The sequence below is a fragment of the Acipenser ruthenus genome, chromosome 48 (genome assembly GCF_902713425.1).
Source record: "Acipenser ruthenus chromosome 48, fAciRut3.2 maternal haplotype, whole genome shotgun sequence".
In the NCBI taxonomy this organism is placed as follows: Eukaryota; Metazoa; Chordata; class Actinopteri; order Acipenseriformes; family Acipenseridae; genus Acipenser; species Acipenser ruthenus.
In genome coordinates, this window is record NC_081236.1 from 8,703,324 (window position 1) to 8,721,587 (window position 18,264).

Below are 18,264 nucleotides of genomic sequence, written 5' to 3' on the forward strand. Positions count from 1 at the left end.
AGTGGACGCGGGCTTCACGTGGGTGTGCTGCTCTAGCACTGAACTGTTAAATAACATTGACATCCACAACAAAAAGAGCAAAGTGCACTGTGTTAACATTGCTTTACCAATGAGATACCACCAGCCCTATATTTAGGAAACAGTGACAGCCATGTGTTATTATTACAGCCTTCCTCTGAAGCTAGCCTTTCCTTGAACAAACACAATATCCTACAGTAATCTGGACTAACACATCATTGTCACATTTTGAACTCTGTGCACAGGGGTCTGGTTGCTTTTTTGTGTGTCTCCACTTCATGGGTTGCACTACAATGTATTTCTTTCCATTTGAAATTTATACAGCAGAGGATTCGGGTAAAAAAAAAAAAAACTATGGAAATTCATTAACAAAGACTTTGTTAAAATAATGTTAATGTTGCAGAGTCAGGAAATGAGACATTAAGGCACGCAACCTTACTCACCCATATCATGCCCATGCATCACATCAGATATGACGTCATACATGACATCAGCAATGACTAATGACATGACAAATGCTCCAGCGAGACTGCCCAGAAGGACATTACCTGGGTGTGTTTATTGGTTTGCCGTATATTGTGCCATATGTCTATATATATATATATATATATATACTGCAGCACGCGATGCCCCCACGAGGAAGAGGAAGAATCTGAGGGGGAGGAGTGGTGTTGTGCGGCAGGTGAGCTGGGGTTAGGGTGCCCTTCATTTTCCCACGCTGGGAGGAGGTAGTGGCTGCCCAGGCACGTCAGAGCAAGACACCCCACAAGCAAGACAGGAGCTGCCGCCGTTCAGTTAGAGAGCAGGAGGAGCAGAAACAGAAATGGTGGTGCCTAGATTGTGGAGAGGGCGACCACAAAAACGCCTCGCTGCCCATTTCGAGAGTCGGAGGGGGCAGTGCCGTTGCCTACACATGAGCCAGAAGAGGTGGAGCTGTTGCCAGCATGTAAGCCAGAAGAGGCGGAGCCAGTGCCAGCACATAAGCCAGAAGAGGCGGAGCTATCACCAGCAAGTGAGTCAGAAGGGGCGGAGCCATTACCATCCCAAGAGATAGAGGGGGTGGAGCCGTTGCCAGCCCAAGAGCCAGAGGGGGTGGAGTTGTTGCAAGCCCAAGGACCATTGCTGGAAGAGAAGGTATGGGAGGAGCTGAAGCCACACCCCCCAGAAATTTTTTGGGGGGAGCAGGGGTGTGATGTTGGGACTCCCCAGCAACCATTGCTCATGTTGCTGAGGGGGGCACGACGAAGAGAGAAAGTGCTGTCCCAGGAGAAATGGCCAACATCACCAGTGTTGCTGTCTGCTGCTCCACTTGAAGTTGCTGTGCTGTCTGCTGCTCCACCTGAAGTTGCTGTGCTGTCTGCTGCTCCACTTGAAGTTGCTGTGCTGTCTGCTGCTCCACCTGAAGTTGCTGTGCTGTCTGCTGCTCCACCTGAAGTTGCTGTGCTGTCTGCTGCTCCACTTGAAGTTGCTGTGCTGTCTGCTGCTCCACTTGAAGTTGCTGTGCTGTCTGCTGCTCCACCTGAAGTTGCTGTGCTGTCTGCTGCTCCACCTGAAGTTGCTGTGCTGTCTGCTGCTCCACTTGAAGTTGCTGTGCTGTCTGCTGCTCCACCTGAAGTTGCTGTGCTGTCTGCCTCTCCACTTGAAGTTGCTGTGCTGTCTGCTGCTCCACCTGAAGTTGCTGTGCTGTCTGCTGCTCCACCTGAAGTTGCTGTGCTGTCTGCTGCTCCACTTGAAGTTGCTGTGCTGTCTGCTGTTCCACTTGAAGTTGCTGTGCTGTCTGCTGCTCCACTTGAAGTTGCTGTGCTGTCTGCTGCTCCACCTGAAGTTGCTGTGCTGTCTGCTGCTCCACTTGAAGTTGCTGTGCTGTCTGCCTCTCCACTTGAAGTTGCTGTGCTGTCTGCTGCTCCACTTGAAGTTGCTGTGCTGTCTGCTGCTCCACCTGAAGTTGCTGTGCTGTCTGCTGCTCCACCTGAAGTTGCTGTGCTGTCTGCTGCTCCACTTGAAGTTGCTGTGCTGTCTGCTGCTCCACCTGAAGTTGCTGTGCTGTCTGCTGCTCCACCTGAAGTTGCTGTGCTGTCTGCTGCTCCACTTGAAGTTGCTGTGCTGTCTGCTGCTCCACTTGAAGTTGCTGTGCTGCCTGCCGTGCCGGAGGGTCCAGCGCCAGTGCCAGTGGTTCCGGAGGGTCCAGCACCAGTGGTTCCGGAGGGTCCAGCGCCAGTGCCAGTGGTTCCGGAGGGTCCAGCGCCAGTGCCAGTGGTTCCGGAGGGTCCAGCACCAGTGGTTCCGGAGGGTCCAGCGCCAGTGCCAGTGGTTCCGGAGGGTCCAGCGCCAGTGCCAGTGGTTCCGGAGGGTCCAGTGCCAGTGGTTCCGGAGGGTCCAGCGCCAGTGCCAGTGGTTCTGGAGGGTCCAGCGCCAGTGCCAGTGGTTCCGGAGGGTCCAGTGCCAGTGGTTCCGGAGGGTCCAGTGCCAGTGGTTCCGGAGGGTCCAGCGCCAGTGCCAGTGGTTCCGGAGGGCCCAGTGCCAGTGGTTCCGGAGGGTCCAGTGCCAGTGGTTCCGGAGGGTCCAGCGCCAGCAGTTCCAGTGCCAGCGGAGGCACCCAAGCTAGTGCCCATGCCGCTAGGGGCGGCCAACCTGCCTGTGCCAGCTGACGGGTATCCAGGAGGGACCCGAGAAGGGACAATAAGGACACTGGGTTTATGGGGTAGGCCGGGGGTTAAACGGGAGCCCCCTTATAGAAGCCCAGGGGTAGTCACAGGGGTTAAACGGGCGCCCCCTTACAAAAGCCTCATGGTGGTGAAGGAGTGCTGGGGAGTGTTGGGGCCAGCGGACTCCAGGCGGCAGGGTGCACAAGGTGGGAGGACTGGCCCTGCCCGTCTGGTGTTTGACAGGGGTTGGCTGGTCCCCAACATTTCCTCCCACCGTCCCTCCCTCCCAAATCTTGTGGAATGGTGGGGGGGAGGTGGCCCGTTGAGGGCCTGTATGTGCAACGCACATAAGGGGGGAGGAATGTGACAGAATGAGGGTACTGCCCTATGTTTATAGTGTGTGTGTGTGTATATGTGTGTTTTGTAGTGGTGGTGGGTAATTAAAGGGTTAATTCACTGGCACTTTAAATACATGTGAGAATGTGGTGGAGGGTTTAATTGATTAAGTGGGTGTAAATTGTTGCACAGGTGTATGTAAGGGAGCGCTGAGAGCACAGGTTTGGTTGGTGTTGGGATTCTGGAGAGGGTAGACCTCTGATCCTGTGTGTAGTGGTTTTCTTTGTTAAGAGTGTGTGCGAGATCTGTTTTTGTTTAAACTGTTTATTTTGTTGTGTTTGTCTAATAAATAAGTGCCGTAGCACTTTCACCTGCCGTCTGTCTCCGAGTCTCTCTACATTGCTGCCCGACAGCTCTTCCACTCGGGTCATCCTGTGACAATCCCTCTCTGTGTTTGTATAGCCTGGAAACAGGCATCAGTGCCCTGCCAAGCTGCACACACTGCCATCATTCACAGCTTTGACAGGGGTAAAAATAGAAGCAAACAGTAAAAGTGGCCCAACCCTATGAAGCCCCACTGATGCTCACGGCTCAGATCTCATCTAACTGCCTGGGACAGGATTTGTATAAAGGAAGGTGCTTTGCATACCTGTGCCTGCCTCACTGCTCTACACAACAGCTAGAATAACTGCACTGCTCCATTGCTCAGGGTTTTTAAAGCTGACAGTTCAGCCCTTTCACAGTCACTGAGACACACAGAGAACATGTCTTCACTGGGGCTCCTCCTCTGCACACTGGCACTCTTTGCTCATGATAAGAAATCCTCATTATTATGAATTATTATTAATATCAGCGCTTCCTCAGCACACAGTGCAATGCAGTTAATGGACGAGGCTGTTGACTCGGTGGGTTGATGTTCTGTGTTTTTATTTTCAGAATCCAGCGGTCAGATTGTCCTGACTCAGAGTCCCACAGTGGAGTCTGTCTCTATAGGAGGGAGTGTCACTCTGAACTGCAGATCCAGTAGCTCTGGTTTTACCAGCAGTCTAGCCTGGTATCTGCAGAAACCCGGAGGAGCTCCTAAACTCCTCTTCTCTTCACTGAATAGCCGAGTCTCTGGAGCTCCAGCTCCATCCACTGACAGCAGCTCAAGAACAAACTTCATGCTGACCATCAGTGGAGTCCAGGCTGAAGATGCAGGAGATTACTACTGTCAGCAGCACTATAGCTTCCATTCATTTGATCTTCAAGAGACACACTGCAGATATTAATACTGACCACAAGAGGGAGGCAGAGCACCACTGCTGTCCATGTAATAAAACTATAATAAGGCAATTGAACTAGGCAGCATTTACCTCCCCAGTCAGTCCAGTCCTCCCATTGTTCACCCAAGGCTCCTCACACCCAGTCATCTAAACACTACAGTGTGGTCTGTGTCTGGAGGAAGGAGCTGCTCACAGTGATGTCACAATGATGTCTCAACACTTATGGGCCAGTTCATTCTGAACAGGCAGATTTCTAATGTCCCTCCTAAAGAGCAGGAAAGCACTGAGAGGCTAAACATCAAACTTCAGGAAGGATAATCTAACTGCACTGTGAGTCACCCAACCCTATCAAGTCCCACCTTTGTTCACAGCTTAGATCTCATGTCTGTGACACTTATTGAAACAGAAGTGCAGCGCTTAGAACACATATACAAATAGAACTAATCCACTCTTCTATTAAACTGTGAACTTAGTGTTTGATTGAATCCCTCTCTGTGTTTGTATAGCCTGGAAACAGGCATCAGAACCCTGCCAAGCTACACACACTGCCATCATTCACAGTGACCACAAGAGGGAGCCAGAGCACCACTGCTGTCCATAATGTGATAGCACAGTAATAAGACAATTGAAATAGGTAGCAGTTACCTCCCCAGTCAGCCCAGTTCACCCATTGTTAACACAAGGCTCCTCACACCCAGTCACCTAAAAACTACCGTGTGGTCTGTGTCTGGAGGAAGGAGCTGCTCACAGTGATGCATGCAGGGAAACACTGACTCTAATATCTCAACATCTGCAGCTTCCACCCCTGACACTTCTAGTATATTTGTTGTCTTACATTTGATTTCTATAAGAATCCAGACTGACACAGATAGTCAAAGTAAACAGCTTTTATTTCCCTAATCAAATACAGCTCATCGCTTAGCTTGTGCCCTGCTTGTTGTGTTATTTGGTTTTACACTTTGAATTTGCACTGGAAAGGGCTAGTAGCAACACACAATCTTAAAGCACACTCACATTTACTCTATTACAGCTGCCTTGTGCCATTCTATGCTAAATAATTAACAATAGCAGTTTGTTTTCTCCTTCAAAGGGTTTACCAGGAGAACTGCTCTATGATACAGCAGTAGCTCATAGCAATAGATGAAGCTCAATTCAGCTTTCCTGGACTTCCAATAAGAGCATTTACAGTGTCCTAAATTTACATTGCGCATTTTACTGTACAGTTTCGACATATCATTTTTTAATAGCTCTATATATATATATATATATAAAAACACGAGCACTCAAGATTCTGATCCAATCAGAAATGATCTCGTTTCTATTACAATAAGAAAGTAAGCACTACCTGCTAGCTCGTGATCAAGTGTATCAATTGTCAACACAAATGATCAACATGGCTCTAATATCGTAAGACTGATTGTAGATTGTATGTTCTATAAATAATTGCATACATTAATATATCCATCCATTATCATTAACCACTTAATCCTACATATATATATATATATATATATATATATATATATATATATATATATATATATATATATTACACACACACATACATATATATATGTTATTTATTATTTTGAAAATGAATACAAATTATATTTAAAAAACACTTCACTGTAAGCAATCTATTTCTAAAACATGGATATTAGTATTTGTAAAATTTAAGAATTTTCTGGGAGCATGTCTGACTGTCTCCTCGGCTTGGGCACCCACATTATTCAGCAGCGCACTGCGGTGCTGAAATGTCAGGAAGCTGAGCAAAATGGATAAGTTATTTTTATGCAGGAACATTATTTACATTTTCATTTTTTTCTCTCCTGTGTGAATTTGCTGGTGTGTAACAAGGGATCTTGACTGACTGAAACTCTTCCCACAATCAGAGCAATGATAGGGTTTCTCTCCTGTGTGAACCCGCTGATGTTTTCCAAGTTGTCCTGACTGACTGAAACTACTACCACAGTCGGAGCAGTGATATGGCTTTACTCCTGTGTGAATTCTCTGGTGTTTTACAAGGTCTGCTGAATCCCTGAAACACTTCCCACAGTCAGAGCAGTAATATGGTTTCTCTCCTGTGTGAATTCGCTGGTGTGTTACAAGTTGTCCTGACCGACTGAAACTCTTCCCACAGTCAGAACAGTGATACGGTTTCTCTCCAGTGTGTATTCGCCGATGTATTAATAGGTGTTCTGACCGACTGAAACTCTTCCCACAGTCAGAACAGTGATATGGTTTCTCTCCTTTGTGAGTTCGCTTATGTGATTCAAAATTTCCTGAATGTCTGAAACTCTTCCCACAGTGAGAACAGCGATAAGGTTTATCTCCTGTGTGAATTCGCTGGTGTTTTGAAAGGTTTCCTGAGTTCCTGAAACGTTTCCCACAGTCAGAGCAGCAATGCGGTTTCTCTCCTGTGTGAATTCGCTGGTGTGTTGTACGGTGTCCTGATGATTTGAAACACTTTCCACAGTCAGAGCAGCGATAGGGTTTCTTTCCCGTGTGAATTCGCTGGTGTATCACAAGGTCTCCTGACTGACTAAAACTCTTTCCACAGTCAGAGCAGCAATGCGGTTTCTCTCCTGTGTGAATTCGCTGGTGTGTTGTACGGTGTCCTGATGACTTGAAACTCTTTCCACAGTTAGAGCAGCGATACGGCCGCTCTCCTGTGTGAACTCTCTGGTGTATTACAAGATTTGCTGACTGAGTGAAACTCTTACTACAGTCAGAGCAGTGATACGGTTTCTCTCCTCTGGTATTTTTAAATTTCTCTCCTTTCAGTATTTTTAAATTCCTTAACTGGGTGGCACCCGTCCTTGCTTTAACTGCTGGACTGGAACCTGGAAAAGACAAACAGGAGAGAAAATCAGAGACTGTTTGATGTAAGAAATGCAGCAATTGTGCCTTCCTCATTTTGTAGTTTCATAAAAAACAGAGAAGTTTTTTTTTCTTGTGTTGTGTTTTTGCTGGTGTTATTGATTATTGCTTATCATTTGTCAAAAAGGGTTGCAATGGGTACCTGCCTGTCAATCCTAGCCTGATCAGCTAGATTAGGATAGGGAGATTGTAGGGGCAGATGGAGATATGGTGCAAAGTAGTCGGATGGAGATTGGGTGTTTGAAATACTATACAGAGTATAATGGTCCTGATCCCACGCTGTTTGCGAAGACCAGGGAGTCAAGTTGTTTATTGCTGATTTCCTGAGAGGGACTGTGCATACAGTCAAGCTTGCCTATGTTGTTGAGAGCTCCTGAGAGTGAACATGCAAATGGGAAAGGCTCACCTAGGTTGCAAGAGAACCCAGAGAGTCATTTGTTAGCCTGGGTTGCAGGAGACACCTGAGAGCAGTTGCATGCACAATTAGCTCATCAAGGTTACAGGAGTAATTGCGTATATGATAACCTTGTTTGTTGATTGTAAATGAGCGGCAGTAATTGGAAATAAACTCATTGATTATACGTACAGCACAAATTTTCTGATTAGAAACAAATGTGTAAGAGTAATTGGATATAAACTGATTGAAATATGTTGCATCACAAATCTGCTGTATAAAAATAGAACAAATGAATGAGTGATTGAATATTAACTGTAGTATCGGGGGGGAGGGGGGGCAAACCTGCCGATTAGGAATAAAGTCATTTTCCCCAATAGATGTCAAATTAACCCTATAGACCGCAGAATAAATACATATAGAACCCTCCTGTAGATTCCTGAGAATTTTGACCAACAGTGGAGATTTCACGTAAGTTTTATTCAAATAAACATAACTAGCAAAACAAGTAAAATGTATAATTACAAGTTTTATTTATTCTAAACAAGACAAATTATTATAAGTTTATATATCATACTATACATTTTATTTTCTTCAAGTTTTTAGCATATGATTCAATTACAGTGCATAATACCTGTATCTCATCCAAATCGATGTTTGAGGCAGACCAGGTCAATTTGGTTTCGACAAACAAACCTACAATAAGACTGATTGAAGTACTGTTTTCAATTCATTATACCGTCATAACTGGTTATGGTTTGGTTACGACAAACAAACCTACAATAAATGGAACTGTGTTTGGGGTCTCAAGCTGTGTGAGAATGGAGAGAAAGAGATGACCAGCTGCATTCTGGGACTACAGGCTCTCACCACACACACACACATGCACGCACGCACACACACAGACACACACACACACACTGACACACACGCACTCATTTGAATGCCCACTTTTTAAATAATATACTTTGAATAGTGATTAGGAAGAAAATAACATGAATTTGGTGATTGATTTTGCATAGAATTAATTAACACATAAAGCATTTTGTTGATGTAAGAATCATTTAAATTGTTTATTTCTTACTTTTGATAAACACTGAAAGACCTTGGCTATCCAGGATGGGGGCTGTTAACTCAATCTGGTAGTTATGGACACGTTCAGTAAATTACATTGAAGTTTTGCCCCAATTAGCCAAATTTTATAAATTACTGTGGATGGTCTTTAGGAGCAGGTCCATTACGATGTTTATCTACCAGTACCATTGAGAAAGATCCATGAGAATAAATGCAATTCATATTACAAAAATTAAAAGTAATCTGAACATTTTAAATGTAAGACACATTGACATTGTAATAAGAAAACAAGTTTTGCTTTAACCATTAACTAATTAATGGCTTGTAGACTGAGATTATGGAAAAGCTAATGATTAAAAACTTTTTACAAAAGGAGCCTTGGGCAGCAAATTGGACAAGACCACGTGAAACTACAGACACATGGAAGCAGTGCCAACAAACCAAGAGAACTCCACAGTGCTGTTAATAGAGGGGAAGCGAGAACCTGCAATTGATTGATCCAGGGTGCCGTTTCCCAAAAACAACTCGAACATCGTAGAGCAACATGTCAAATCTGACGCGTTTCCCAAACACCGTCGATAGTCAAGTAGCTCATGAATAGCATTGTGGGTTCATGAGTGGTCTGGGGTAATTGCGAGGAGACTTCGCGAACACACACAAGGGCTGCGGAGCACCACTTGAAGTATGTGTGTTGAGGGCATCAAACATATACATTCTGGTTTAAGTTTAATCATTCTTGCTTTGAACAGTATATTGCGTTGCTTTGTATTGAATTTATTGCATTTATAACAAATAAAAAGGGTAATTTTATCAAGAATAAAAAAAGACCAGTATTTAATTGTATCGTTTTGAAGCCAGGTTACCTTCAATTGCAATGCGTAAAATAAAAACGCATTATATGAGGGCTGAAGTACAACGTTTAGTAATACAAAGTGTACATAAGATCATGATTTAAATGGAAATTGAAATAATATCTGGAAGATGCTGTTATCACAATACATAATGGTTACTCCCCGTGACCCTGTAAAGGATGAAGCGGTTATGAAATGGATGGATGGATAATGCTTACTTGGATATACTGAAAGGTGACATCACGACCAGGGGCCGTTAAGAAAAAAAAACTATTATTATTATTGTGCTGTAAGCCTAACCTACCTGCATGCTATATCTGGGTTTGATTTAACTTATTATTACCAGTATTAGGCCTATTATTATTTCATTACTTATCTTTATTATTAATAGACAACATTTATCTATATGTATAAACAAAACTGCTAGTAGTTTATATCTTTAATTTACTTATTTGTATAACTAGAGCTTGTTTTTACTGTACCGTCAGTTCACGAGAGTCCAGTTGGCTGTTTTGTATCCTTTTCACTGTAATAAACCCTCCATGCTTGATTCAAGTGGCCTGTTCACATTTATATAAACCATGCCTGGTTGGCTAATCTTTTTAAACCCTTACAATATTACAGTACATTAACAATACAAATTTGTAATTCTGCTTGTTCATTTTCCAAAGTTTCCTCATCTAAATAATCGCTGGGTCTCAAGTAATTGGCGGTCTCCAATAGGCGCTGGTCTGCTCGTGAGTTTTGTAAATAAATGCCGGACTGTTTAATAGAAGTTTCACGGTATGTGTTAATGTCCATTTAACTGCTGTTAAATACTTTTGTACATGTCCGGCTACAGAGATTAGCACTGTCTCTCAGAGCCGGCCTTAGGGCAAGGCAAGCAAGGTGACCGCCTAGGAGGACCCCACCCCCAAATTGTGTATATGACGTCTTGAAATGAATCCCGATTCAGACTCTTCACAATAATCACATCCAAAACATATTGATTTCTGCTGACCAATTTACTGTATGCACAGACTGACAAAGTGTTTCCTCATGTGTGTACTTGTTCTGCCATAACGGCCCTTTTATTGAAGGATGGGTCCTGATCATGGCACGCTTTTTTAATTAGTAAAAGCAAAAAAGTACAAAAAGGACCCTTCACTACGGCATTTACACAGTGATATTACAGGCTCAGCTGCAATTTGGCAGCATACCTCCATTTACATAGAAGGCAGATCATGCAGTGTTAAAACATGCTGCCGGTGTGTCACACTTCAAAAGAATACACTGTATGCTGCACACATTAAATAGGGATTCGTTTTTTTAAAAACATATTCTGTTCTTCAAATCTGCATAAAACAGGTAACTCACATTTCAGTATGTTGCTTAGACAAGTTAAACTGATAGTTTGTTTCAAACTTTTTGTTCCATGTAATGATACAAAACAGTAGGCTACAGTATTTTAATTAAAGAATAAACCATTTTAGCCAGAAATCACTAACTTATTCTAATAAATTAAACTGTGTTTTATAATATACAGCTGAAATGCTCTTAACATATAGTATTTTTAACAGTATTTGTGTTTTTATCATTTATATTCTGAGGTGAAATTAAATATTTAAGCTATTTATTACCCAACCTGTGACATAAAATATACAATATAGTAGCCTACGCTGGTCAGACAGTTGGTTTCGAACTTCAGCCCCCTGTCAGCAGCTGCAGATGTGGGCAGGACCAGATTTCAGAACACGAAAAAATAAGGGGAGTTTTAGGACTGTACCAATAACATCTATTACACACATTATAGGGTGTTACATACTGTCCTATATAAAATGTGGTGTCTGTTCACAGCGAGGAAAATCTGCTTCACACCGGCACTGTGCCTCCACTGAACCACCTTGAGAGTGTCGCTGCATTTCCCAGCATTTCCCATTGACACTGAAAGTGATTCCGCATCAGTGCCGCCACAGACACGGTGATTTGCTGCAGTGTAGACAAGTATGCAAAATGAACCTGGATGCTAATGTGGAGCCCTGCTATCTGTTCTCAGCCTCTCAGTCACATTGTGGCCATCACTCAGTGTAGAATGACAATGTCACAGCTAGTCAGTCACTCACCTGCTAGACTGCATTCTGAATGTGACTGCCCGTCTTCCTTTCCACCTCCTTGCATGCTGTTGAGAGAGCCTTCCTCTCCAGAGCCTTGCTTTCTCACACAGATTCTCTCCAGCACCACGCTACACTCCCGCAGGTGTACCGGACCCAGCTCAGTGGGGGCTGCTTTCAAATCTTCAGATTCTTCCTTCCCTGGTTTCAAGAGTACCTCCTCTTTCAGGGGCTCCAGTTTAATACGCACCATTTCCAGCACCTCTTCTTTCATAGGAACTGGTTCTTCTGTCTGGGAGATCTCCAGTTCGTTGCGCTCAGCTTTAATTCCAGACACCACTGGCTTGATGCTGTCACAGGGCGTCTCACAGAGCTCCTGTTTAATGGGGAGGGAAGCCAGTCCAGTGAACTCCAGTCTAATAGGGACCAGTTCAAGTTTAGGGAGCTCCTCTTTAATCGGGACAGATTCCATCTTCACATTGTCCAAGGCATCAAACGTGGTTCTGCTTGGTAGCTGTCAGAAAAAAAAAGAAAAAAAGATTAAGGGCTGGTTTCATATCACAGACCCTGATTAGCACTGATGCTGAGGCATGTCTACACTGAAGCAAATCACTGTGTCTGTGGCAGCACTGATGCGGAATCACTTTCAGGAAATGCTGGTAAAATGCAGAGACACACGTCTCTCGAGGTGGTTCAATGGCGGCACAGTACCGGTTCTGAAGCAGATGTTTCTCAGTGTAAACTGCAATGCCACAACAGACACTGCATTTTACAACGAACAGTATTTAACACCCTACTAATTCCCTAGATGTAGTAGTAGTTGTAGTAGTAGTACAGTGATCTATGCGTAAACCTTAGAAACAATGGAACCTCCCTTTTAAATTCTAGACCACAATCCACTTCCCCCCCCCCGGTCTACTTTTTCCCCAGGACACCGGTGCTGAAGCACAAGAAACACTGCATTTTACATAGAACAGTATGTAACACCCTATTATATTTGTAATGGACGTTAATGGTACAGTCCTATAAAACCCATTTTTTTGTGTTTTGAAATAGGTTCCAACCCATATGCAGCAGGAAGCTGAAGTTCAAAACAAACAAACTGCAGTGTACAAAAATGAGGGTCGATAGAATAAAAGAAGTCATTGTTAAATTACTAAATGAGGCTTTAATCATGTCAAACTTTGCGTAGATCAACGTATTTAAGAAAGGGATTGATTTGATCGAATGCTCAAAGTAGGTGTTAATCCTAGAAATCTGTTTATAGTGGAATACTGTGGAAAAATGCAGAATTTACATTTTGGCAGAGAATTTGTATTTTTTACATTTTGTGAAAAATGCAAAGAACATCTATGAACCCCACCAACTGAACGAGTTGTAAATGTTTTAAAGTAAGCACCAGTGACACTTCTGCAATGTGCACATCATCACCCTGTTGTGTTTGATCAACCGCTACACCTACACTCTACAAGAAGCCTGGGAAAGTACTGGATGTACTTCATTCATCCTGTGGGGATAAAATAAAATAAGGGTTTTGGAGGTTGCCTGTGCTTTGAAGTTTCGGTTAGGATTGTTAGGATTATGGTGAATTATAAAAAAAAAAAAATTCATGTGACGAACGAATAGCAACTGCCCACCAGCGTCGAGTATGTGGGGGCCGTAAGACCTCAGCCCCCCTCGGGCAAAGTCAGCATTTTAAAAGGGGGCTCAACCCCCCCTGTGTTTTGAGACATGTTGTGAGGGCATCCCTGCTGATCACAAATGAAAAGAAAAATGGTTTCACATTAGTAGCGTGAAATACATTGAAAGCACTTAGAACAAAACACCTATACAGCTTGTATACACAGCAATGCAGTCGAATACGTTTGCCTAGAGATTTATTGGTATAGAACTTTTGACAGATCTATCTTATAGTCAGTCTGACACACATAACCAACCCATAAATAATTCTTTAAAAAAAAATCTCATAACTGCTGGGACTACATTTTCACCATTCATGGGTTCTTTGTTAAAGATCACTTAACTGTTATTTTACGGTCAAAACTACAGATATATATCTATAGATAGATCTAGAGCTACAATCAGCTGAGTTCAAGTGAGATTTCGGTCCATCATCTTGGGTGATGATAAGAACACGAGAGAGTACACATAGTTCTACATATGTCTCTGGAGGGGTTCCAGTTTAATAATACACACCATTTCCAGCACCTCTTCATTCACAGGAAGGGGTTCTTCTGTCTGGGAGATCTCCAATTCATTGCACTCAGCTTTAATCCCAGACACCTCCGACTTGATGCTGTCAGATGGCATCTCACAGAGCTCCTGTTTAATGGGGAGGGAAGACAGTCCAGAGAACTCCAGTCTAATGGGGACCAGTTCCAGTTTAGGGAGCTCCTCTTTAATCGGGACTGATTCCATCTTTACACTGTCCACAGTATCAAATGGGGTTTTGCTCGGTAGCTGCCAAAAATAAAAAAAGAAAGATTATAAGTCCTGTCAAAGAGGTTTAAGTGGGGGCTCCTGACAGGCACACCCAGTAAAAGCGCTCGCCCGAGTGCAGTGGATTTGTATTTCAGACACCATAATTTAAGGTGGACTTAAAAATACCAGAATTATTCTGATCTGACTCTTAAGGTGGATTTCCCTTTTAAATCGCCACAAAACATGAAGATGTTTAATTTAAATTACTGATTGCGCGTGCGTCTATTCAAAAACACTCCTGCAAATTCGGCGAGTTTTCGGTTTAACCCTGAAGCAGAAATCGTGTTAACCATTGACATACACATTATATATATATATATATATATATATATATATATATATATATATATAATGAAAAAAGTCTTTACGGTATAAAGTTTTGTTTTTTTTTAACATGGATTACATTGTCAACGTGTAGTTTATACTAACGTGATAATGTTTCAGAAAATGCGGAAACATTTGACTACATGATGTATTCACACACAAAACAGGAAACAGGCTGCTCTCGTACAAGTAATGTTATAGATTGGGGGGTTTCCACAAACGGTTAGACTCACACTGTGTATTACTTCTAAATGAACACACTTTATTGAAAATCACACATCTGGAACCACGAACTCAGCTCTTCCCAGAATCCCGCTCTCCAACATCTCCCTGTAACAAATGTTCCCACCGAGTAAGTGTAACCGACTATCACAATGAGTCACACTGAGAATTAAGTTCAGGGAAAATATGTGAATTCTGGAGATCTCTCTCTAATGCTGCGTATACCCTTCTTAAGAAAACGTACTTTACGTTATACAGTTGCCTTAATATATTTATACCAGGTTACTTTATTATAAAGAATCACTCAGCAACAACAAATATACTTTATGAAAAAAATGTTTATAAAAGTAATATATATGTAGCAATTAAAGTTGTTACAATATTGTTCACAGTAAAAAAAAAAAAAAAAACATTGGAAATAAAAATATAGAATAAAACAAAATGTTTCTATCAGTTGTGCACAACGACTAAAGTACCTCCGGAGGCCTTAAATATATAAAAAAACAAGTCCTTCTGCTGAACTGTACAGTCCCGCTGCAATACAAGCCGTCTCGGTAGATGCAATGGATCGAGTCCTCCACTCTTCGTAATCTCCGGTCTCCACGAACTATTAATAAAATATAATAGCAATGCAGGACAGTGAAGATACAGCATATAGAAATTTCAGATGTATTCCTGGGACGGTAGCTCTGGCACTCGTTTGCACATTGGAAATTTACATGCAGGCAACTGACTGTGTAAAACACAATACACACGTGGTGCATTAATTAAAAGGAAACTTATTTAAAGTGCTTTTTTTTTAATTCTTTTTTTTTAGTAACCATACAATACAAATGTACTATATAAATGACAAATACATATTTGGAACATCTTAAACACATATTATAAACCGTTCAAGTTTTGAACTATATTTAACTGCAGTTCAGTCAAAATGGCGGACGAATGTATAAACAATATTCTCTTTTTTTTCTATTTACCGAGTAAAATGGGAAATACAACTGCCTCTGTAAATAACAGAAATCACTCAAATAAAAAAAAAATATTATTCTTTTATAAGTATTAGAATATAGCCGCTTCAAATATGTATTTATTTGCAAAGCTGTATTGAACAGAATCATCCACATGGCGGCCACACTATTTATTATTATTATTATTATTTATTTCTTAGCAGACGCCCTTATCCAGGGCGACTTACAATTGTTACAACATATCACATTATACATTATTTCACATTATACAGATATCACATTATTTTACATACAATTACCCATTTATACAGTTGGGTTTTTACTGGAGCAATCTAGGTAAAGTACCTTGCTCAAGGGTACAGCAGCAGTGTCCCCCACCTGGGATTGAACCCACGACCCTCCGGTCAAGAGTCCAGAGCCCTAACCACTACTCCACACTGCTAAAAAAAATAAAGTTTTACTTAAAGCTTTATTACAGCAAATCCTGCTATTTTTAATCAATAAAATCAAAGTAAGGAGAAATCGCTTACCTATTAATAAAATATAATAGCAATGCAGGACAGTGAAGATACAGCATATAGAAATTTCAGATGTATTCCTAGGACGGTAGCTCTGGCACTCGGTTGCACATTGGAAATAAACATGCAGGCAACTGACTGTGCACGTGTTTACTGCGGGCACAGAAGGGGGGGTCGTGTTAAAGAAACGGACTCACTGATACCCATATTTGGAAACATGGGGGTTACATAAGCGCTACAATTCATTGAATCACCAGACTGTTACATTTGCTTAGTTGCAGGTTAGTAATACTACGAAAGCACACAACTACTTTAATTGCTTGTTCTTATATATCTGACCAATATAAATCTAGGATTTTATGAAATGGTTAACAACTCACCCGCTACTAATCTTCAAAACTCAAACCCGCCGCAATATTTGCGCTTTAAAATGATGCGTCCGGTTCAGTTGAGTTTTTGGAAACCAAGCTTGTTCTGGGGGCAGAACGAATGCTTTACTTCTGATTGGTTACTTGCGAGTCTAAAATGTTTAATGGAACATTTGATTGGCCAGATTATTTGACAAAAAATATGGTGGGGAAAGACCGGGAAGAATTCAGGTGTGTCTGACTTGCGGTTAGAACTACCCACTGAAATGCATAGAATTATATAAAATATTGTACAGAAGAAAAGAGGCTGTATCGAACTACCGATATTTAATATTTTTTTTAATTTTGCAAGATTCACATATAAAATATTTTAATACTAGTGTTTCCAAAGATGGTTTAGTCAAGTTTTTCATGCCAATGAAGTGTTGGCGATACAGAATTGAGTGTAAAATATGTCTGCCCTGAGCAAGTGCAGGTCTGTGTCCCTCCTGGCCGAATCATCTGTCGAGCATAAACAAATGACCACTAAACCTACTGCTGCCCCTCGTCAGCGGAGTCCAATGACATCTCTAACCCTTTATCATTCATTACACAATACAACTGAGATCGGCTGTTTTAATAACGGTGTGTGGATTTGTGGGGGGTCGTCAGAAGGCAGGGTCACGACACAAGGAATGATTCAGATTTATTTGAATTTGATCTCATTTCTGTTTCTTTACGTGTTTATTTTCACTTCAGTATAAAGTTTGCTTTGGAGGGTGCGTGTGTGCGTGCGTGCGTGCGTGTGTGCGTGTGTGTGTTTGTCTGTGTGTGCCTGCGTGCGTGCGTGTGTGTGTGTGTGTCGTTTTATGGCCCTGCACATGCGTTTTTCTTTTTTATTTGTTCTTACCCCGTGGTCAGTTTTGGTGTCGTTTAAATTTGGTATTTAGGCTACTGAAAGAACAATACAGACGAGAATCTTGTATGAAGTTTGTCCGACCACCCGCAATTATCGAAATAAATAAAGTAATATGTAAATATTGGAATGAATAAATTAATACGTATGGGAATAAATACATTTATGTCGATATTTATGTATTCATTCATTCATTTTAAGCAATGTTTTTGTTTTTTTTCCTCGTGTAGCAGTATTCCGGTATTAGTTACTATGAAACATACTAAACCACCACAGCTTTCCGCTTACGGCCATACCACCTTGAGAACGCCCGATCTCGTCTGATCTCGGAAGCTAAGCAAGGTCGGGCCTGGTTAGTACTTGGATGGGAGACCGCCTGGGAATACCAGGTGCTGTAAGCTTTTCTACCTACAGCTCGAAAGGGGGCGCTGTTTCCCACATATTTCGAATAATATTCTCACACTTGCTCCAACTAGAAATATTTTTTACATTTTATTTTAACATTTAACATGAAACTTTTAACATAAGTAAATGATATGAACTCAATCCATCCTGCCCTTTTCCCATGTGTGTGTGTTCGAGTTTGTTAAAACATTAAAAAATACATTATTTTTCGGTTTAATAAATAGACATTGTTGTGGAATTACGTGATTTCAAAGACATTGAGATTCAATGTATTATCAGTATATCAGCCTATATAGTAATAAAGAAATGTATGTGGTTTTACTATACGGTTGCAATTAAGGAAAAATATTTTAACACATTGAAATGGTCTTTGTTTTTGTTAACTCAAATTTTGAAAGATAAAAGTCAAACCATGAGGTAAAATATTACGAATTAACAAATTGTCTTAAGAATTGTATAATTGTTGATGTAGACCTGACTTGGAACCTTAAAAGTTTTGTTGAATGTATCGGACACTACTTTGAATAGTC

The 18,264-nt window shown here is 41.7% G+C and overlaps 1 protein-coding gene and 1 non-coding gene across 5 annotated transcripts; one reads left to right on the forward strand and one right to left on the reverse strand.

Annotated features, from left to right (window-relative positions):
- Positions 1-5,136: 5,136 nt before the first annotated feature.
- LOC131721143 (zinc finger protein ZFP2-like) lies at positions 5,137-16,563 on the reverse strand. Of its 4 annotated transcripts, none has more exons than XM_059014355.1 (4): positions 16,447-16,563; positions 13,750-14,013; positions 11,566-12,067; positions 5,137-7,107 (listed from the first exon to the last, which is right to left on the reverse strand). In XM_059014355.1, the coding sequence occupies exons 2-4, from the start codon at positions 13,969-13,971 to the stop codon at positions 6,071-6,073; spliced, it is 1,761 nt and encodes a 586-aa protein (XP_058870338.1). In that variant the 5' UTR covers positions 13,972-14,013; positions 16,447-16,563; the 3' UTR covers positions 5,137-6,070. The 4 variants fall into 4 exon arrangements, with proteins under 4 accessions (XP_058870338.1, XP_058870339.1, XP_058870336.1 ...); XM_059014356.1 differs by lacking the exon at positions 16,447-16,563 and adding an exon at positions 16,079-16,199; XM_059014353.1 differs by lacking the exon at positions 16,447-16,563 and adding an exon at positions 15,057-16,187.
- A 1,048-nt stretch (positions 16,564-17,611) lies between these two features.
- LOC131721263 (5S ribosomal RNA) lies at positions 17,612-17,730 on the forward strand. The gene has a single exon (XR_009319917.1). It is a non-coding gene; the product is annotated as a 5S ribosomal RNA (ribosomal RNA).
- The last annotated feature ends 534 nt before the right edge of the window (positions 17,731-18,264 follow it).